This window comes from Sminthopsis crassicaudata, chromosome 6 (genome assembly GCF_048593235.1).
Source record: "Sminthopsis crassicaudata isolate SCR6 chromosome 6, ASM4859323v1, whole genome shotgun sequence".
In the NCBI taxonomy this organism is placed as follows: domain Eukaryota; kingdom Metazoa; phylum Chordata; class Mammalia; order Dasyuromorphia; family Dasyuridae; genus Sminthopsis; species Sminthopsis crassicaudata.
Genome location: NC_133622.1, coordinates 243644706 through 243666825, shown reverse-complemented (window position 1 = coordinate 243666825; position 22120 = coordinate 243644706). Strand labels below are relative to the sequence as shown.

General features: G+C 40.2%; 1 protein-coding gene across 2 annotated transcripts in view; it reads left to right on the top strand.

Annotated features, from left to right (window-relative positions):
• Nucleotides 1-20389, top strand: part of SLC43A3 (solute carrier family 43 member 3) — a 28603-nt gene extending 8214 nt beyond the window's left edge. For both annotated transcript variants that reach the window (XM_074276882.1, XM_074276881.1), the window contains exons 3-13: nt 1324-1453; nt 3290-3336; nt 7162-7238; nt 7628-7720; nt 12145-12284; nt 12669-12775; nt 14875-15045; nt 16306-16425; nt 17002-17188; nt 18329-18452; nt 20044-20389. In XM_074276882.1, the coding sequence (XP_074132983.1) occupies nt 1324-1453; nt 3290-3336; nt 7162-7238; nt 7628-7720; nt 12145-12284; nt 12669-12775; nt 14875-15045; nt 16306-16425; nt 17002-17188; nt 18329-18452; nt 20044-20136 (1289 nt within the window). In that variant the 3' untranslated portion in view covers nt 20137-20389. The remainder of the gene's footprint in view (nt 1-1323; nt 1454-3289; nt 3337-7161; nt 7239-7627; nt 7721-12144; nt 12285-12668; nt 12776-14874; nt 15046-16305; nt 16426-17001; nt 17189-18328; nt 18453-20043) is intronic.
• The last annotated feature ends 1731 nt before the right edge of the window (nt 20390-22120 follow it).

Sequence of the window (22120 nt, the reverse complement as noted above, 5' to 3'; positions counted from 1 at the left end):
AAATAAATTTTAAACTTCCTGAAACAATTTTGAGTTCCAAATTCTCTCTCACCTTCCTTCCCCCTCATTGAGAAGGCCTGCAAAATGATAAAGGTTATATATAAGCAGTCACGTGAGACATTTCCATATTGTTATGAAAGAAGACAGACCAAAAAAAAAAAAACAACAGTAATTTTGATTTGCATTCAGATTATTCCACCAGCTCTTTCTCTGGAGGTGGATAGCATTTTTTCATAATAGGCCCTTTGGAATTGTCTTGGATATTTATTATGATTATTCCCCCCCCATTACTTGTAAAAATAATTTTTAAAAACATTGTTGAGTTCCAAATTCTTTCCCACCTTCAAAGGCAAACTTTTCTACCAACCATATTAAAGTGAGACAAGCTGTTTCAGAAGGCAGTGAGTTTTCCCAAAGGAGATAGTTGCAGTTGTGCAATGGGCAGAATGGCAAATGGAACTGGAAAACCTGGATTTAAATCCTTTAACTTTAACTATTTTATTAACTATGCTATTAACTAACTTTAACTATTGTCTGTGACCGGGCAAGACACTTTAACTCTCTGGGCCTTGGTTTCTCCACCTGTAGAATGAGGATAATAACTTGGTGAAACTTTAAGTGATATGGCAATGTTAAAAATCATCCAGCATTTTGCAAAACCATAAAAATGCTATGGTGGTGATGACTCCTCTGGAAGTCTACAGGCAGGAGATGATGGAGAAGGGATTCCTGTTTTTATTCCTAGATCATATGAGATCATCCCCAAGGTCCTTTCTAATTCTTGGAATTGGAAGTGGAGAAGGAGATGTAGTAATATTTTAGCATGAGTCTGAGGGGTAGATGCATCTAAGAATTGCACGAGTTTTGACTCTTTTGATATAGGGATGGAGGGAAAGAGAGGGAGCACTCTTGAGATAGCTATGACAAGGGATCAATGGGACAAAGCTATCTGGTAGCATTCTGTCTTTTTTTTTTTTTTTTTCTTTCTTTTTTTTCCTGTATCTGGGGTTAAGTGACTTGCCCAGGGTCACACAGCTAGGAAGTGTTAAGGTCTGAGACCAGATTTGGGTCCTCCTGAATCCAGGGCTGGTGCTCTCCCCACTGCGCCACCTAGCTGCCCCTGTAGCATCCTGTCTTAACCTAATTGTTGCTATCTAAGGGCAAAGCTCATTCTTTCCCCAAGATTTTTGGTGTCTTCTAAATTTTGACTCTCTGGAGAAGCATGCAACTCACCCTACCTAGTTATAGCCTTGTTTATAGTTCTAGCTATGTTTAAAACATGTGCTTTAAGTGATATGAGAATTCCTATACTTTCTTTTCTAGAATACAGTGCTCAGGATTCAAAATTCTCCCTTATTTTTACCCTGGCTTCTTTCTCCAACAACTTCATGACGTTAGGGACGGGCTACATCTTTGACCGCTTTGGAACCACCGTGGCTCGTCTCATTGCTATGTGAGTTTCTGGGGCCCAGACTCCTAAATCGGGGGGAGGGTTGGCTTGAGAGCTGCTACCACTGCCATATTTGGTAGGAGATCTAGGCAGTCTGAGGAGCAGAGAGCTACATAACACTCTCTTTTCTTGGCTAAATTACAACTCTTTCGTTATGGAAATTGGGATCTAGAAAAGGAAAGAGATTTGCCTAGAGATGCTTAGTTATAAGTGACTGAGCAAGGCTTCAGACTTTGGTTTCCTGATTTTAAATCCGGTGTTTTTTTCTGCTGTAGTGACTTACTTTTCATAGAATAGAGAATATCTATCTGTCTCTTTCAAAACCAAAAAGATACAAAACAAATCAAAAAGCAAAATCAACACCAAAACCCAAGATAAACAAATTTGCAAAGAAAACATATTTGCTTCCTACAGACATTGTTCCCACCCCTCAAATGGCACTTCCTCTTGTGATAAATACAGTTAAGTTAAACAAAGCAGCCAGTGCTCATTTCTGCAAGTATATGAATTATACATATAGAACCTCTTTCCCAAGAGGATTCACCCACAATCCTCTGAAGTTCCAACTGATCACTGCATTGAACACAAATTCTGGAGTCTTCCTTTATAAATGTGATCATGGAGTAAATTATTTTTCAGATTTTGCTTCCTATGCTTTCCATCATTTCATACAAATCCTTTCATGTTTCTCCAAAGTCTCCAGATGTGCCATTTCTTATATGATACAACACGTTCCACTAATTAAATCTACTGTGATTTGTTGCACTGTTTCCTCATCTCTCTCCTTGCCTTCTTTTTTGTTAATCTATCATAGAGACAACCAGGATAATACTGCCCTCTTTATTCTTGGTGGGGATTATTAGGATGAGTGTGGTTTTCCTCCATGGAGGTGAGAAATGTGCTTTGGAGTAATAAAAATACATGTTTATAGACTGAGTTAAAGTTTACAATGGCCTTTCCTCACAAGACCTGGTGAGACAGATAGTAAAATTGACAGCACCTACATCTTGAAACTTTTCCCACTTGCTACTCCTTTTTGCCTGAGCAATTTTTACACGACCCTAGGTATATAAAATAGGTATGCAAATCAAACATTTACTGATAATAAATTACAATTTCATGACTCCCACATTCAGTTGGCCATATGGGCTTACAGTTTAAGAAACTTTGGCCCAGATGAGAGCTCATTCACAAGAATACAGTGACTTAACCTAGAGTGACAACTCACATATTTCAGAGCATACTGTACCTTCAGCCTCCATTTCTTAGGTCAAGGATCAGGGTTCCTTCTACTGAATTCCACTACCTAGAAACACCCTGATTGATCTTCCAACTACTTGTTAGTTTTTGCTTTGATTTATTTTTTAGTGTGAAAGGGTCCCTGCTCTCTTCATTGTTCTATTATCAAGCCATTTGAGACCATATAAATGTTCTATTATCGAGCCATTTGGAACCATTCTTGGAAAGACAGGCCAGGCCCCTTGGTCCATTTCAGGTTCCCTCTCATTCTCTTTAATCAACTCATTTTGCACTTTCCTTATATCCACCTGACTGCAGTAAATCTTTTTTTTTTTTTTTTTTTAAATCAGCTGACTAAATCTTTTTATCTTTCTCCTTCCATCTCTCTAAATTGGCTGTTTTCTCAATATTAGGTTTTCTACAGTCAGGGAACTGAAGAGAAGGGAATCTCTCTTGCTCATCTTTTGGGGAACAGCAAAAAGAAAAGAAAATGCCCCCAAATAACAAAAAAGTGGGTCCCAAGCAGGGGATGTACAGTGTCTCCATTCTTTCACTCTGAGTGTTCTTTCTTCACAAGTCCCTTTTCCTTCTTCATTTCAGATGTCTCTATGCTGGAGCCACATTTCTTGTAGGTATCTCCTCTCCAGGTGAGTACCAAGTGAATGGAAGGAAGCAGGATACTTTACATAAGACTTCCCGATGCTAGGGTATTAGACTAAAACACTAGGATGATGTTGGGAGGTGGGGAAGAGAACTGGGCTTAGATATTTCTTATCCTTTCAATTTTCTTGGGTTATCATTTAATCACTAATGCCCTAAGAACAATCCCCATTAACCTGCTTAACTAGCCGGTGCCACTGATGTCCACAGCTCTCTTATATTTATACAAAGGGTGGTGCTTTTTAGAGTGTCTTCCTGGACATTCTATTGGAAATCAAAATGAATTCTGTAAGGTTGATGGAAGGGGTCTTCTATTATTCTCATTTTACAAAGAAACCCAAGTGTCATACAGCTGGGATCTCCCAATTTGTTGTATGACATACTGGAGAAAGATGACCTGGATTTAAACCCCACAGCTCTCTCTTGAGAGAATCAGTTATCCCTGTGAATCTCCATTTCCTTACCTTTAATATAAAGGTGGGTCAATATAGAATGGCCTTTCAGCTGTAAGATTCCATGAGATTATTGCTTCTCTTTGTCATCTGGGCTATTTCGATACTTTATGACATTATGACATTGAGGGACAACTGGGAAATGATTGGTTTGGTGATGGGATGGAAGTTCAGAGTGCGTGGAAGATACTTTTTTTTTTTCCCTTGAGGCTGGGGTTAAATGACTTGCCCAGGGTCACACAGCTAGGAAAAGTGTCTGAAACCAGATTTGAACTCCTGAAATTCAAGTGCTCTATCCACTGCTCCACCTAGCTGCCCTGTTCGTGGAAAATACTGAAAATAAGGGAAACATGAATGACTTAATGTAAAATAGGTATTCAAATCAAACATTTACTGACAATAAATCACAATTTCATGATCCCCACATTCAGTTAGCCTTATGGGCTATGCCTGCAGCTTAAGAAACTCTGGCCCAGACGAGAGCCCACTCACAGGAGTGACTTGGGACTCTGGAGAGACTTGGAGTGTCGAAGCTAGGAGAACTCTACAGATCAGGCCAAGTTGCAGTGATAGTAGTGAACACCTACTACTATACAACATTGTCTCCTTTGATCCTAACAACTCTGGGAAGTAGATGCTGTTAGTGTAACTTTTTTTGTAATTTTGGAGACTGAGGCAGAGAATGATTAATAAGTGTCTGAGCCTGTATCTTTCTAAGTCCAATCCCAGAGAGACCACTTGGGATCTCATAAGCAGGGGTACCTTCATCCTTTTGGTCCCCTCAGACTATCCCAAGCTATGTAGGGAGCTCCATGTTGGCTTAGTAGAGGGCTGTCAGGAAGTCTGCCTGAGGTAGTTAGTCTGGGAGATATTGAAAGGTCATCCTTAGCCTTCAGGGCAGGGAGATGAGGAGATTTTCCTGATATTCTAATAGTTTAAGCTCCAGAATAGATCCATTTAGTAGTTCTAAAACTTTCCCCAGAGTTGAGTCTGAAGCAAGTGGGGTGGGGCTTTACTTCTAAGAAAAGATTAGCCAAGCCTATGATTATTTATTGGTGTTTGTTTTTGGTGTTTGCATCTATTTTTGCTTTTAAAAACCATTGTTTTAGTAGATTTAAGTCTCCAAGTAGTCTGGGTAGTGTTTTAAAGGCTTTAGGAAATAGTGGATAAAGAGCTGAAATGAGGTATTCATGGTCTTTGTTTACTGGTGGTGGGAGTGACTCTGGGAAAGTCAATGCCCAGGTAATTAAGCCTTAGTAGCTGCCTTAGGTCCCCTAGAGTAGAATTGATTGCTGGTCTACTTTCCTTTTCCCTTTCTCAATAATGATGGATCTATCCCATGGGGCAGATAGCCCTATATGTCCTGGGAATATGTAGAAATCTAGATATGTTCTGCCATGTCTCAAAAGGTAGCAATAGGAAAGATTGTCAAAAAGTAGATTTAGGTTGATGTTACATGGAGAGCTTACCCCCAATAAAATGAGTTGTCACAGTAGTGTCTTTATTTCTTCACTGCAGCTCTTCAAGCAGTTGTTTAAATATTCAGTGGTTGGATATTCATGCAGAAGAGATTTTATTTTGGTGGTGATGGGTGGACTATGAGTTAGATTAGATGGTCACTAGGGTCCCTTCCTGTTCTGAAGTTCATACTTTCTTTATAATGATTGACAAAGGGGCAGCTAGGTGGTGCAGTGGGTAGAGCACCAGCCTTGAATTCAGGAGGACCCGAGTTCAAATCTGGTCTCAGACACTTAACACTTCCTAGCTGTGTGACCCTGGGCAAGTCACTTAACCCCAGCCTCAGGGAAAAAAAAAAAGAGTCAGTCATGACTGAATGACTGAACAATATAAAATATGTCAATAGTATTTGAGATTCATAAGTATTTTATTTACATTAATTCACTTGATCTTTGTGACCACAGATAAGGAGTCAGGTTCATCCTTACTTTGCTGATGAAGGAACAGAGACTCAGAAAATGAAGGGGCAGTCCTAGTGCCCACAGTCCTGACTCATTCAAATCCAGGTGGCTTGAAGTCAGAAAGGGATATCTCTTCATCACACTGTAGTTATTTCTTTAAACATAGATCTGCATATATGCACACCCCCACACATACACACCCCAGCCACCTATGTACACACATGTATGTATTTGTGTCCACATCCCCACATTCACATACATCTGCTTGCTTACATACATAGATGATGATTAACCCCTTTCCAGAAAAAAGGTCCTGGGTCTGGATTTTACCCTGACTATAACTGCGATCCTAATTAATCACTTTTTCTTTGAATCCCAGTCTTATCAGTAAGACAGATAATACTTTCACTACCAGTCTTGCCAGGCTGTTGTGATGACCAGCTTCACATTTTGGGAGTATCCTGTCAATTCATTGCCTCATTGAACTTGGAGGCAGAAGGCAGTTTAGAGCAATAGTTTAACCTCCTGTTGACAGAAAGGAAAACTAGGGAAAAGTAAAAAGCCTCCCAAATACCACAGAGGCAGAATTTGGTCCAGGTCTTAAAGCTTGAATCGAATCTAGTATTTTCTCCTATGATGCAAGTACAATCTGTTTGGGGAGGACAGTTCTGCTACAGACTAACCCTAAAGCATCGACCAAGTTACTTTTCTTTTTAATCTTGTCTAGGAGAAGGGTAAAAGGCAGTGAGGTGACACAAGGTGTAGAGTCTAGAGTTCTGAGTTCAAATCTGGCCTTAGCTACTTACTAGCTGTGTAACCCTGGACAAGTCACTCAACTCTGTTTGACTCAATTTTCTTATTTGTAAAATGAACTGGAGAAGAAAATGGCAAACCATTCTAGCATCTTTGCCAAGAAAACCCCAACTGGGGTCGCAGAGTTGGATAGAATTTGAAACAACTCTATAATAACAACTGACAGGTTTCCAAGTACAATATTATTTTTAAGTTCTTGTGAAGAAGGTAAGAGAGGACACTTCCTGTTTTCTATTTTTGTCTGAGCTCTCCCCAACTTCCTCCATTTGTCTCCTGGGACAGCTAGGTAGATTATTCAAATTCTCTAAGGCTGCTTCCTGGACTGGCTAGAAGTGGATTTGTATTTCCTTTTCTGTGAGCCTGTTAGAAACAAAAGGATGCAGGACTAGCTGATTGTGGGATTGTGGGATTGTGGGGCAAGGAGTGAGTTCTCTAAGAGTTCAGGGAAAGGAAAGGAAAGGAAAGGAAAGAGCATGGTAGGTTTCCTGGAGATGTGAGAGCATACATTGGGTTTTACAGGCTGGGGAAATTCTAAATCCTGTGCTTCTGATGTCTTCTCAGGGAAGGGAGAAAGGAGCAGAAAGGAATGGAGCTTGAAGCCCCTGTAACCTCTGTCTGTTCTTTCCAGATACGGGATTATTGCTCTTTGCAGCTTTCCCCATGCTTACTGTTGGAGGCGTTTTGTTTCTGCTTACCAATTTGCAGGTGGGCCCTTCACTGCTTTATTCTTTTCCTTGAAGGTAAGGGAGGGCAGGGGGGTGACAAGGGACAAAGGACAAGGTAAAAGGGAAGAAGTAACTTTCTTAACTGGGCTTTTACAGCTCAGCTGTGATCCCTAGGGGTTAGAGCTCTGGTCAGGAGCAATATTCTTTTTTTTTTTTTTTTTTTTTTTTTTTTGAGGCTGGGGTTAAGTGACTTGCCCAGGGTCACACAGCTAGGAAGTGTTAAGTGTCTGAGACCAGATTTGAACTCGGGTCCTCCTGAATTCAAGGCTGGTGCTCTATCCACTGAGTAATTTAGCTGTCCCTAGGAGCAATATTCAAGGGCCATATTATGTGTACATATTAATAGCTTGTTGGCTATCCATTCTCCAGGTGGGGAACCTATTTGGCAAACACCGATCCACCATAATCACCCTCTACAATGGAGCGTTTGACTCTTCCTCGTCCATCTTTCTCATCATTAAGGTACTTTTGTTCCTTCAATCTCCCTTCCCTTCACTCTATCCTTGAAACACTTTCAGAGAGAGGCTGATGAGAGTGGCAGGCAATTTCTTCCAAGAACTTGGTCATTTTCTCAGTCTTTTCCATAGGATGGACCCATTGGGCAGAATTGTCATTTTTGTAATCTCCCTTGGGATCTCTTTCCTTTCTTTTCCTGGATTCCATTCCCTCCCCTCTCTTATTCATCTTCTTTTTTTCCCCCTGAGGCTGGGGCTAAGTGACTTGCCCAGGGTCACACAGCTAGGAAGTGTTAAGTGTCTGAGACCAGATTTGAACTCGGGTCCTCCTGAATTCAGGGCTGGTGCTCTATCCACTGCGTCACCTAGCTGCCCCTCTTATTCATCTTCTGATGTGGCCATGTCACCTCCCTTACTCATGAAACATTCATGATTGCCTATTTCCTCAAGGAGGAAATAAGACAAGAGGAAATCCTTAGACTTGAAACTGGCCTCTCTTAACCAACATGGCCTGTCGGGTTTCTCTCTCCTCTGTGCCTTTGCATGATTCATGGGCCAGCTTCTCTAGAAGCCTTTTGTGCTCCTCTTAGTTTATTCCTTTTTCTTCTTTCCCCAAATATACCTATCTGTATGCCTGTTATGTGCCCCATCCCATAAAATATAAGCTTTTTATAAGTAGGAACCAGTTTGTCTCTATCCCTGGAACTTGATATAATGCCTCAGATGCAACTAAGCATTTCATAAATGTTGGATTTGATTTATAAGCATAAAGAGCTCATTGAAGGCAATGCAGGTCCTGAGGCAAGATCTCAGACTGAGTGCATAGATCTGAAGCTAGTAAGGTTGATCTGGGGCAGAAGACAAGAGGGATTACATGGTCACAGGACTGGGTGAGACTTTATTATTATTTTTTCATTGAAAGCAGCGTTTTATTGATGGACACAGGAGAAATAAAATATACAGTTTACCCACCGTTAGGAAAATGCAATTTCGAAATGTCAGTTTCAGTTTGGCAACTTCTCTTTAGTTTCAACAAAATTACAAAAGGCAAATTAAAACTTAAATTTACCATATGGATCATAGATTCGAAGAGATTCCACTTAGATGTAGGAACAGAAGAGCACCATTTAATCATGCTAATAAAGAGTTGAATGTCTGGAAGGGACATTAGAGGCTAGCTGCTTCAACCTTGGTTTGACAGGTAAGTGACAGATAAGCGAAGTGACTTGGTAAAGGTCACTCTCATTTGGTAAGGGTGACATTCTCAGACGTGGAATTCAAAGTCAGATTCACCCCTGGGACTCCAGAGCTAGTGTTCTGTCTGCTCTCAGCACTGAGATTTCACCCCAATGGCTGCTGGCATCAGAGTCATAAGCATGTGTTGTCCTGGCATTTCTGTGTGGTTCTCACATCATGAGGAAGTCTTCTAGAGATTCCAAAACAGACATGTAACCAACCGAGTCTAGTCCCATGGTGCTCCTGAGCTCCAGAGATCACAGAGATATCTCATATTCTTCTTATGGGAGACCGATCAACACATCAACAAGCATTACTTACGTACCTACTGTGTGCCAAGCTCTGTGTAAGGAACAGGAGATACAAAGAGAAAAATGAAATAGTTACTGACCTCAAAGAACTTATATTCTAATCAGGAAAACATTACATAGAAAGCATGTGTGTGTGTGTGTGTGTGTGTGTGTGTGTGTGTGTGTGTGTTTACTTATACCTACATATATATGTGTGTGTATCTTATATACCCATTTATCCATCTATCTATCCAACTATCTATCTATCTATCCATTCATCCATCTATCCGACTATCTATCTATCCATCTATCTATCATCTATCTATCTATCTATCTATCTATCTATCTATCTATCCATCCATCCATCTATCCGACTATCTATCTATCTATCTATCTATCATCTATCTATCTATCCTTCCATCCATCCATCCATCTATCCAACTATCTATCTATCCATCTATCTACCCATTTATCCATCTATCTCTCCAAACTATCTATCTATCTATCTATCTATCTATCTATCTATCTATCTATCTATCTATCTATCCATCCAACTATCTATCTATCTACCCATTTATCCATCTATCTCTCCAACTATCTATCTATCTATCTATGTTGTTGATTGGCTGTCTTTAGTCTTGTCCAACTCTTTGCAACCCCAAATTTTTCTTGGCAAAAACGTGATTTGCTACGTTCTTCTCCAGGTCATTTTACAGATGAGAAAATGGAGACCAGTGGGAGAAATGATTTATTCATGATCACACAGCTAATAAGCATCCGAGATTGGATTTGAACTTGGAAAGATGGGTCTTCAGGCCCAGTGCTTTATCCTCTGTGTTACTTAGCTGTCCATATATATATATATATATATATATATATATATATATATATATATATATATATATATATATATATATATATATATATATATATTTATGTATATGTATGCATCCACATCCATACATATATATGTGTGTGCATGCATATCTATCTATATTGATTTATATCCATCTTTTAACTATTTATCCATATATCTATTTATCTCTATTTGTTGTCTATCTTTCTTGTATCTATATTTATTTTTCATCTATATTTATTCATATTAAATATTAATTTTATTAAATCATTATAATTTATTAAATATTAATTTATGAATATTTTCTATTTATCTATATTTTCATACATTTTCTGTCCATCTACATCTTTTATCTATTTATATTTTTTTATCTATCTCTTTATTTATACATCCATCTAGCTAGCTCTCAATATGAAAAGCAGGTCACTTGGGGAGGGAAGGTACTAGCAACTTGGAGGAATTGGGAAAGGTTTCACATAGAAGGTGTTAGAACTGGGTTTTGAAGGATATCAGAGATTTCAAGAGATAGAATGGAGGAGGGAGAATCTTTCAAGCATGTTTGTATGTGTGGAGTAGGGAGGGAAGATAGTCAATGTGTATAACCATTGTACATGCTCAGCAAAAGAACATGGAACTTTATCTTTGGAGAGCAGTAAAAAGGCTGGTTTGGCAGACCGTGGTTCTCTATTTTTCCTCTCCCTTCCTCACCTTTCCCCCTTGACCTCTTGTAATAATGCTGACTGAGCTCTGAAGCTAAGAAGCTCTTAGAACTCAAAAACTTGCTGACCCCTGCAGGATCAGAGCCAGCTCTCAAGCAGACCAAAGTCAAAGGATCACAGAGCTGGGAGAGATGTTAGAATCCATTGAGTCCAATCCTATTATTTGACAGATGAAGAAATGGCCCAAGATAGGTTAAGTGTGGTTTGCCCAGGGTCACCCAGTTTTTGAGGCAGTATTTCAATTCTGTTCATCCTGATTTCTTTTTTTAAATATGATTTTCTTTTTGTCATCATCATTATTCTTTTTATTTATTTATTTTTGCTGAGGCAATTGGGGTTAAGTGACTTGGCCAGGATCACACAGCTAGGGAGTGTTAAGTTGTCTGAGGCTAAATTTGAACTCAGGTCCTCCTGATTTCAGGACTAGTGCTCTATCCACTGCGCCATCTAGCTGCCCCTACTATTATCATTATAATTATTTTGGTGAGGCAATTGGGGTTATGTGATTCGCCCAGCACACATCTAGGAAGTGTGAAATGCCTGAGGCCAGATTTAAAGGACTCTAGGGCCAGTACTCTCTCCACTGCACCATCCGGATTTCGGATGAAATACCCTCCTCCTTTCCAAATCCTTGCATACCTGTTTAACATAAAGCTCTAGCTTGAGGTGTGACCTTTTATCCACCATTATCTAGTTATATGATCTCGGCTAAGTCATTATCTCTAGTCTCAAGTTCCTCACTGGTGAAACAAAGGGATGGAACTGAAATTTTTTTCAACATCCCTTCCAACAGCAACATTCTATTTTCCATAACATCTTCCAATTCTGACATATTTTCCCAAGATTTTTTTCATTTCTTAATAGTTTTTTTTTTTTTTTCTAACATCCCTTTCATCTAACAAACTGTGTGGTCTCAGGCAAATCACTTAACTTTTTGACCTCAGTTTCCTGATCTGTAAAAATGAGAGTCGGACTAGATGGGGGTCTTCCAGCTTCAGATCTTTGAATCTATTCGATTGGAAGATTCATTCCATCCAGTGATCGAATTATGAGAGACCCTTAGAGTCCCCTTTTTTAAAGCTCAAAGAGATTAAACTAATGGTGGGATTTCAGCATGTCAGTGTTTGTGTGTGTTTAAGGAAGAGACTTGGGGTTCCAAGAGGCTCTGCCCAGACCTTTTCAGTCATCTTGAGGACATAGTTAGTAGATTATGAAACTGGCTCTGGCTCAATGGATGCCCTCAGGGTAGACATCCTCGGGATGTCAAGGTGAATGAGCTTTTATGTTAGGGTTCCACATCCTTGCTGACCTGCCCCTTTTTTTCCTACAGCTTCTCTATGAGCGGGGCCTGAAACTCCGAGTCTCCTTCTTCATCCTCTGTGCCTTTAGCATTTGGCACCTCATCCGTACTTTCTTCCTCATGCCCAAGGGACACATTCCCTTTCCATTGCCATCAAACTACACTTATGGGTAAGGCCCAGCGTTTCCCCCAGACAAGGGTCTGGTGGGGGACAGGACATTAATGTTACGGCCAACATTACTACCCTAGGCTGCTGACACGAGGGTGGGGGCAGGTGATGGAAGGGTAAGGGTTGGGGGTTGGAAATAAGAAACAAAGCTATCTCCCATGATAGCATGGTATCCTGGCAGAATCCCACCACCATCATTCCCATTCTTCAAGAACAAGATTTTTTTGAAAGCTGTCTCCCCAAACCCCATGGAATGTTAGCCAGTTTTTGTCTTCCTTCCCCCCAGTGCCCAGTAGAATTCCTGGCACATTGTAGGTATTTGAGACATGTTGTTGAAGAAAACCTGATTTGCTTTGGGGTTGGGTGGGGGCACCTCTTTTCTCAGCTTTAGTTGTTCAAAGAGATCTGAAGGATTCAAAGGAACAAAAGGTGAAGAAATCAGCAAGGAAGAAGTAGAACTGAGGCAGGAAGCTAATGCCCCCTCCCAGAAAGGTAAGCCTCTAGTCCCTCTTTCTATCATCTGCTTTCACTCCCTCACTGCCTTGCCCTTCACCTGATCATCCTTAGGATCTCTGCAGATTTCCTTGTGCTTCTTAGAAGTCCATCTCTCACTGGGATCTTTTTCTCTAACCTCTCCAACATGACTTTTTAAATCTTTTTATTGGGATCTATTTTCCTATCACTTTCATTTCAGCTTTCTCTCTCTTCCTCTCTCTCTCTCCCCCTCTTTCTCCCCTTAATAAATAATAAAAGAAGGGGGTTGAGTGGGGAACACTCAGCAAAACTACTCAGCATGTCAGCTGAGTCTGAGAGTATTTCACCCTCAGAGTTCCCTACTTTCACAAACAAGGAAGTTGCTATCTGATAATAATCCCTGATGTTCCCACCTTTCTACAATCTAGTCTATAGTTCTCTTTCTCTTGATCTTCCTCATCTATTCAACAAATACTTATTTTTAATAACTAAAGTGCAGCCCAGTAGAAAAGGCTGATTTTAAAGTAAGGAAAATCGAAGTTCAAACCCTAAATGACACATAATTATTGTTGTTATCATCTTTCTTTTTAACATTTATACAGTATAATTATACAATTATACATTCTTATTATATATTTATATATACACACATATATGTATATGTGTGTTTATGTGTATGTATATATACACATATATGTGTATGTGTGCATATGTATGTGCAATCTATGCCACATAGTAATTGCTAGCTATTACTGGTTACTACTGGTATTAATCTCGTTTTACATTGAGGAAATTGAGGCTTAAAAGCTATGTGACTTGCCTTTGCTCATGTGGTCTATAAGGATCAGAGGCTGGATTTGAACCTGGATCTGACTGCTTACTTTATTCTGCTCTGCACAGAAATTACTTAAATCCTCAATATCCTCAAGTGATTTTCTAAGCTTTTAAGCATTATCAGATCAGGTGGTAGTTGAGTTTTGGGTTGAATCCTGCCTCAGTGTTAGCTTTCCTCCTCTCAACAGTAATAATAGCAAACTCAAAGTGTTGCTTTGAGGGTCAAAGGAGATTATATATGGAAAGCATTTTGTACACCTTAAAGCACTATGTCAATAGTGAGCCAGCTAGTATTGGACCCTCAGATGAGAAAGGGAGCTAGAAAAAGGCAGGGGGAATAGAATGGCAGCCTTCAAATGTTTTCAAGGTTGTCATTTTTTAAAAAAAGGAATGAGACTTATTCTATTTGATCCCAGAGGAAATACTAAGGACAATAAATAAGTGGAAGTTTTGTAGAGACTGATTTAGACTCACTGTAATGAGAAACTTCCTAACAATTCCAGCCACTCCAAAAATGACCTGGGCTGCTCCTTTATGAAGTGAATGGCTCCCTGATTATGGGCCTTCAAATAGATCCAAGTTGGTCACTCAGAGAGAGAGATCTTATTAAAGTTTGGGCTGGACTAACTGGAAATGATAGGATTCAGAATGGCAGGTAGCTTCTTCTCCATTTGGATGCCAAGGGAGAGCCCGGAGTAAAGTAACCTGAAGATGATTGGGTGGTACACAGGATCATAGATTTAGAGCTGAAGGGAGCCAAGAGAGCCATCTATTTTAAGCCCTTCATTTATAGCAGAGGAAACTGCTGTACAGAGAAGTTCAATGGCTTGTCCAGGGTCACAGCAGCTAGTAAGAGTCTGAGGTAGCATTTGAAAATGTGCTTTTCTTGACTCCAGGTTCAGTGGACTATCCACTATACCATGTTATATTCAATAATCTACTTGTGGATTATAGATAATAGTATTAGCTAACATTTATGTAGCATTTCAAGGTTTGCAAGGTTTTTTACATAGGTTATCTCATTTGATCCTCACAGAAATCCTGTGTGGCAGGGATTTAAATGGCCAGGATCATGCAACTAACATATCCAATGCAGGATTTGAACTCTGTTCTTCCTGACTACAAGTCCAATGCTCTCCTCACAGCCACACACCTAATACAGGTTCTCCTACTGCTCAGTCCCTGGCCATCATCTTTCCAGATATCCATTTTCTCTATTCCCTGTAATTTTCCCTTCTCCTTCCTTCTCCCTAACCCTGTGGGGGCTCTCTTTTTCTCATCAGAGATAGCCAAGACTGAGCAGAGTGATTCTCGCTCTTTCCGGAGCTGTGTGCTATCTTGGCGATTCTTTTGGCATTTGATCTGGCTCTCTGTGATGCAGCTGTGGCACTACCTCTTCATCGGAACCCTCAACCCCATGCTGAACCATCTGGCCCAAGGAGACCAGAATCTAGGTACTTGCCTGGAGGGCAGAAGAGGGGCCGTTGGGCATAGGAGGGATGTCACACAAATGTGGGATGGGGTGATCTCATTGGCCCAATTCTGTTGCCAACTAAGGATGTGGAATCCCATGGAAATTCTTCCCATTTCATTAGCTCTCTAAGATTTCCAAAGAGCTTTCCTTGAAAGGGTCATGGAAAATAGGCACTACAAGGATTATCCTCAATTTGCTGATGAGAAAAATGGTCTGTGAACCATAGGGTCATAGCTTTAGAATTGGAATAGATAGAAAGCCATTGAACCCAATCCCTTCATCTTATAGACTGAGGGGGATTTTATTGCTGAGACAAACTCTCACAAGTGACTGCCAAGTAGGGTTTGAACTTGGCTTTTTGACTCAAGTTCATTGTTTTATCTATTACACTGGGCTGCCTTTCAATGAAGTGGAATGACTTGTTCAGGATCTCTTAGGGACTAGAATTGGAAGCTGCTTCTCTGGGCACAATCAGGATCTTTCCATTATGTGAGTTTAGTCCTCTTGGGAAAGAACGTCACTATTAGAAATCTGTAGGGAATGCTAATCTATGAGGGAAGCAGGCCCTGGCTTTTAGCTTTGCTCCTGCCACTGATTCATTAGTCATCTTAGACAAGTCATTTACCTAGTCTAGGCCTATTTGTTTTCCCCTGTACAGTGAAAACATTGGACTAACTGACCTCATCGTCACCATGAACAGTAGTAAGCATTTATTCAAATATTTAAAAGGACTGAAGCTTCACTCTCACCCAGACTGGAGATGCATGGGCTGTTCATGGGCCTAATCTCTCTCTCATCAGCATGGAAGCTTTGATCTCTCCATTTTGGATTTCACTTTGGGCGATCTAGTGGTTCCCCCCATTTCACACTAAGGGCTCACTATATTGATTCCAAACTTAATATGGACATCTGGTCAGCAAAATCCACTGCAGCATAGAACTCACACGTTTAGGAGATCCTTTCCTTTCAGTTTACCTTATAGTTGGAATTATAGACATGTATAGCCTGGCTTTTGGTAAGCATTTATTAAGTGCTCATTATGTTCTAGATACTGTGCTAAAACACTGTGGATTAAAAACGAAAGAAAGAAAAAATAAAATAAAACATTGTGGATACAAAGGAAATCCAAGAAAAAAATGAGTTTGGGGTGGTACAACAGGGACAGGTATGGGTAGACTAGACATTTCCTCTGCTCAGAACTGATTCTTTCTTCTCTACCATCACCCCTTAACCATTGCAGTCAGCTCCTATACAAATGCCTTTGCCATCACTCAGCTTTTTGGAGTGTTCTGTGCCCCCTGGAATGGACTTTTCTTGGACCACCTTAAGAAAAAGTACCAGCAAGAGGCAAGAAAAAAAGGTAAGACTTGTGTCTCTGTCCAGGGTCCTGGAACCCCTTCAACAGGTTTGGTTTTTTTCCCCATCTTTCTTTTTCATTGTTTTGCCTCTTCTTCCTCTTTCCTAGTAATTCTAGGCCTTTGATAAACTATAATACACCATTTAGTGGTGATTAGGAAGAAAGAGACCTAAGGAGTGGGTGACTTCTGATCTCAGGATATGAGATTCCATGGATGGAGAGATTAAAATTTGACTCCCGCTAGTGACAAGAGTTAGTCCATGGGCTGGACATCATGGTGTAGTAAATGGGAAAGAAAAGGGGCCAACCAGAGGGAAGAGATAGCTTGGGGAGCAGGGATGGAAACTCACAAATAATAGTTTTTTTTTTTTATTTATTTGCTTAAAGAATATTACTTTTCTTGCTTCAATGTGTCATTGACAATGCAAAATCTGTTGCCCCTACTCTCCTGGGTCTTGTTCTTCCCATAAAAGTTCCTCCCTACCCCAATTTTTCTCTTCCTCCTGAGCCTTTCAACTTCCAATTTCCACCCCATCTCTAATCTTGACCCTGAATTAAGCCAGTCTCTTCCCGAACCAGGTTTTCCAGAATCTATGGCAGACCTTCATTCTACTTTCCCATCCTTGACTGTAACATCCCTGTTGTGCCTGAGCTTCTCCATCTGTGCCTCCATTCCCATACTTCGCCTTCAGTATTTAACCTTCATCCTACAAGTTATCAGTCGATCTTTCCTGTATGGAGGGAATGCTGCCTTCGTCACTCTGGCGTAAGTAAGGTTAAGGCAGGGAGGTGGGAGGGAGTGTGTGTGTGTGTGTGTGTGTGTGTGTGTGTTCATGTGTTCTGGAGCGAAGAAGAGATCCATTCTAAACCCTATATAATGGGGCCAAAACTGGACAAGAGTTAAAGAGAAATGGGAGTTAGATGATTCATGATTGATTTTGGGACTGGATGAATTGTGACAATCAATGATTAATCATCAGTAGTTGGAGATCTTCAATGGAGTGTCTTAGGAGTCGATGCTGTTTGACATTATTTAATTACTTGGATAAATCCATTGATCAGCAAGAATCTATTAAATACCTACTGTGTGCTAGGGTGAACAGAGTGTGCCAGAACTAAAACCTCTGGTGTTAAGGTTTGCTGGGCTCTTTTAAGGGCTACTCCTTTACCTTTGGTGTCCAATTGGTACCCAACTCTCAGCTGTGGCTCGAGGAAGCTGTAGAATGCACAGCAGCCACATTCTAGTAAAACTATTTTGGCAGACAGGCTAAACCAGGTTGAGGGTAACCAGTAAGCCTCTAGCCCATTGGTGAAGACTTCCCCTGGAGGAATGGGCAGATGAGAATCATTTGTTCCAATGGCCACGAAGCTGACTAACTCAGGCTCTTTAGAACACTTTGAAGTTGGTTAGACATGGAAGAGAATGGCTAATGCACTTTGTAATGAGAAGATATTGATAATGTCACTGCATTGCAGGCTAGTCATCTTCAAAGTTGGCTAATGGACATTTTTCTCCATCTTTACAAAAGAATTCTTAAGGGAAGCCATTAACTTTTTTATTTTTTTTTAATTAAAAAAACATTCATTTTTAAAACATCTTTTGGTTGGGGAAGGCATGGTAATGGAGTAGCAAGGAAAACCTGACCCCAGAGGACCAGGATTCAGGTCTTGATTCAGTTCTTCATAGTCTTTGGCCCATTATCTCTCAAACTCAGGATTTCTCCCCTGTAAAATGAATGGATTGAACATGGTACTCTAAGAGGAACCTTCTACCTCTAAAAAATTTCAGTCTTTAAAATTCTGGGCTTGGAAGAAAAAAGGAGAATGGGGCAGTAAGGAGCATGTGCAAAATGTGAGTTACTAGGAAGTCCCTAGCTAGCTTACTGGGCTCCATGTCTCTCCACAGCTTTCCTTCTGAGCACTTTGGGAAGGTTTTCGGGACAGTGATGATGTTGTCAGGAGTGATCTCACTTCTACAGTTCCCCATCTTCATCCTCATCAAAGGGCCCTTCCAGGGCAATCCTATCTATGTGAGTAACATCCATGTGGTTTCTTCTTTCCCCTATCCTACATAAAAGGGCTGGCTGGAGAAGAGGGTGAGCAAAAAAGGGGAGGAGGTGGAAGATGGCATAAGGAGAATGATTTTGTCCTTATTCTCTATGGTGTAAGAGGCTCCTTAGGAGCTCCACATAAGGAACTGTGGCTGAGGATTTCCTGGGTTTCACTGCCAACAGCAAAGGAGTACGAAAAAGAGAAGCAGCTCCATGTAGTGGAGTGCTTATTGGGTTTACACTCAACCTTAATGGGGGAGAGAATGAGAAACTTTTATTTAAGTCCATTTTGTAAAGAAAATATACTCCATTTGATAAAACCAGAGAACTTGCTTTGAACCAGACTTCTGAGTACATGCTTTATCTCAGAAAAACCAAGGAATGAGAGGCAGAGAACCTACATTAAGGCCCTGTCTCTGCTGCTCATAAGGATTGTGCCTGTGGTCCTGGAACCACTCTGACCCTCTCTTTTCTCATCTGGCCAATGAATAGAATTCTCTAACTAAGAGAGGCTTGCCTGTCTCACTGATCTCTCCTGAGTAATGAGATCACAGAATCCAAACTGTAAGCACTCTTCAGAGGTCATCCGGCCCAAGCCTTTCATTTTAGAGGTGAGGGAAATGATCTGGACCTCAGGTAAAGACCTTCCTTAAGGTTACCAGATCACAAGAGGCAAAGCCACCAGTGTTCTTTCCATTATACGCTGCCTTCATTTCTCAGAAGTGTTCTACAGAGGTTCACATGTCCTGGATGCTCACTTAAATGGCCTTCCTAAAAACACTGGCTCTTAATGAACCTTCCCAGGAACCAGAAGATCTGTTGAAATTTCAGTTCCGTTAAAGCCAGCTGTGTAACTCTGACTGAGTCGCTTTCCCTCTGTATATGCACACTGAAGGGGTTGGACTAGCTGGGATTGCAGGGGCTGGTTCTGGAGTCAGAGGTCCTGAATTTAAATCCCACTTCTCATACTTAATATCTATATAAATCAGTTCATCATCAAGAGACTCAGTTTCCTTTTATAGTTAAAAAAACTTGGAGTAAATGGCTTTGATGGTTCTTTTCAGCTCTCAACCTGTAAGTTTATAAGCAGTTGTTATCCACATTCCCTTTTACCGCTTATAATTTAGTAATAAGCAAGACACCCAAGGGATGGAACAATAGATATGGGTCACCTAAGACATAGCCATAACTAGAATCCTTGCTTCCTGGGAGGGGGTCATACCATATATTACATCAGAAGAAAAGGGCTCGAAGATCCACTTCAAAGACATTCATACTGCAGAAGGGGATTTCAGATCACAAAGTCCTATAGGGGAGAGATCCTGGGTCACACAAACTGGCTTTGAAAGAAGGAGTAAGATAAGGTCAAATAAGAGCACTCCCTTGGTGGGGAAGAAATAAACTTTTAGGGCTTCCTGTTTTAACTAATCTGATGCTCAGTTGTCTAAATTCTGTTAGCACTCTACAAATCTTGGTGCTCATGCTCAAGCCCTTGTTACCTCACCCTAGGTATTGCTTTGGTTGAGGTAATTCCTGGCTGCTACTCATTATTCCCTCTCTTCTCTCACAGGTAAATATTGTGCTGATATTGGTCACTGTCCTCTCCCTTGTCCACCCCTTCCTCGTGTCCAGAGTGTGGCGACGCCAGAAAGAACTAGTGTGATGTCCTGTGTCTCTTTATTCCCCTTCTTTCCAGCTCAGGGCTTCATAATAACACAATCTGCTGCCTTCCTCTGTCCCCTTGCTCTTCATTGTGTTACCGAGCCTCCTTACAAGTCAGGGAAAATACTTTAAAAGTCATTTTCTCTAAGCTGAGGATTTTATTAGCCTTAGGATAGACAAGATAATGAATTATTTTTTTAAAAAATGTTTTTGTACAAAAATAAAAAAAAGGTGTGAACACCGATGTATGCGGACATATCTGGGAGGCATTTCTCTGTTTTGGGAAGCTGGGCTGGGTGAGGAGGGCAAGGTTCAAAGGGCTGACAATCTACTCACTTTGCTGGGTGATAGAATCTAGTTGCAGCAGCAAGAATATCCATTGGTTATTGGAGGACTTGGTCACCCTAGGTAGGTAGAGACCCAAATTCTAAGGCTGAGTTCAAGATCAAGTGAGTTTCATAAAGGACCTTGTCTTAAATGGTAATTTTTTTCTTTCAACATGGAGTCCAATAAGCATGTCATTCAGTTAAACAAGCAGCTATTAAGCACCTACTGTGTCTGAGACATTAAGTCAGGGGATTTAAGGACAAACCTCATGTCTAAGGAGCTTATATTCATCCAGAGGATATATCATGGAAACTAGGTAAGTAAGTGGAAGATAGTTTGAGGAGGGAGAGAACCCTACAAACTAGGAGCTCAGGTAGTATATGCCTGAGCTAAACCTGCTTGGAAGTTTGGGCTTCCAAGAGGCAGGGTTGAAGAGGGAATATTTCCCTATTAAAATGGATAGCCTGGACAAAGGCAAGGAGGCTGGAGATGCTGAGTTTGAGGAACAATAAGAACGACAATTTGGTTGGAATAGAGGTGATGTCAATGGAGTAAAGTATACTGAGCGTAGAAAGGTAAGCTGGAGTCAGATCGTGTAAAGCTTTAAATGCTTGATTGAGAACTTGGTATGTCATACTAGAAGCAATAGGGAGCCATTGAAACTTCTTGAGCAGAGGAGGATAGGGAGCCGTTGAAACTTCTTGAGCAGAGGAATGATATTGTCAGGTCAATGATTTAGGAAAATGATATTTTAAAAAAAACAACAATAGCATTTTCTTTTTCTTTTTTTTTTAAAGTAAATTTTTTTATTCACCCTGTAATTAGGTATTTCTTAGTTTATAAGTCATTAAAATTGTTATTCCAACAAACATGTCATTCTAAAACATTTCATAAGTATATTAATAGCCTTTAGAATTAAAAAACATTTTATATAATGCATATTCATCTATGTGTGCTTTTAGAAATTTTAACAAAACCAAGCCAGATTCTATATATCCATACACACATAAATATACCTATATATTTATGGTTCTATACAATGCACATATGTGTCACATATGCTATGTATACAGCATTTTATTTTTCAAAATGCATGCAAAAATAGTTTTCAACATCCATCCTTGCAAAACCTTGTGTTCAAATTTTTCTCCCTCTCTCCCCACCTCTCCCCTCCTCTGGACAGTAAGTAATACAATATAGATTAAATATATGCAATTCTTTTTTTTTTCCCTGAGGCAATTGGGCAGTTAGGTGGTGCAATGGATAGACACCAGCCTGAAATCTGGAGGATCTGAGTTCAAATCTGGCCTCAGACACTTAATACTTCCTAGCACCACCTAGCTGCCCTAATTCTTTTAAATGAATTTCACCTTTATCATGCTGCAGAAGAAAAACCAGTTCAAAAGGAAAAAAAATGATAGAAAAAAAGCAAACAACAAAAAAGGTGAAAATTCTAGTTTGTGAACCACATTCAGTGCCCACAGTCTTCTCTCTGGTTATAGACGGCTTTCTCCATCACAAGAATATCAGAATTGGTCTGAATCAACTCATTGTTAAAAGAGCCACCTCAATCAGAAATGATCATCGTATAATCTTGCTGTTGTTGTGTATAATGTTCTCTTGGTTCTACTCACTTCCCTTAGCATCAATTCATGTAA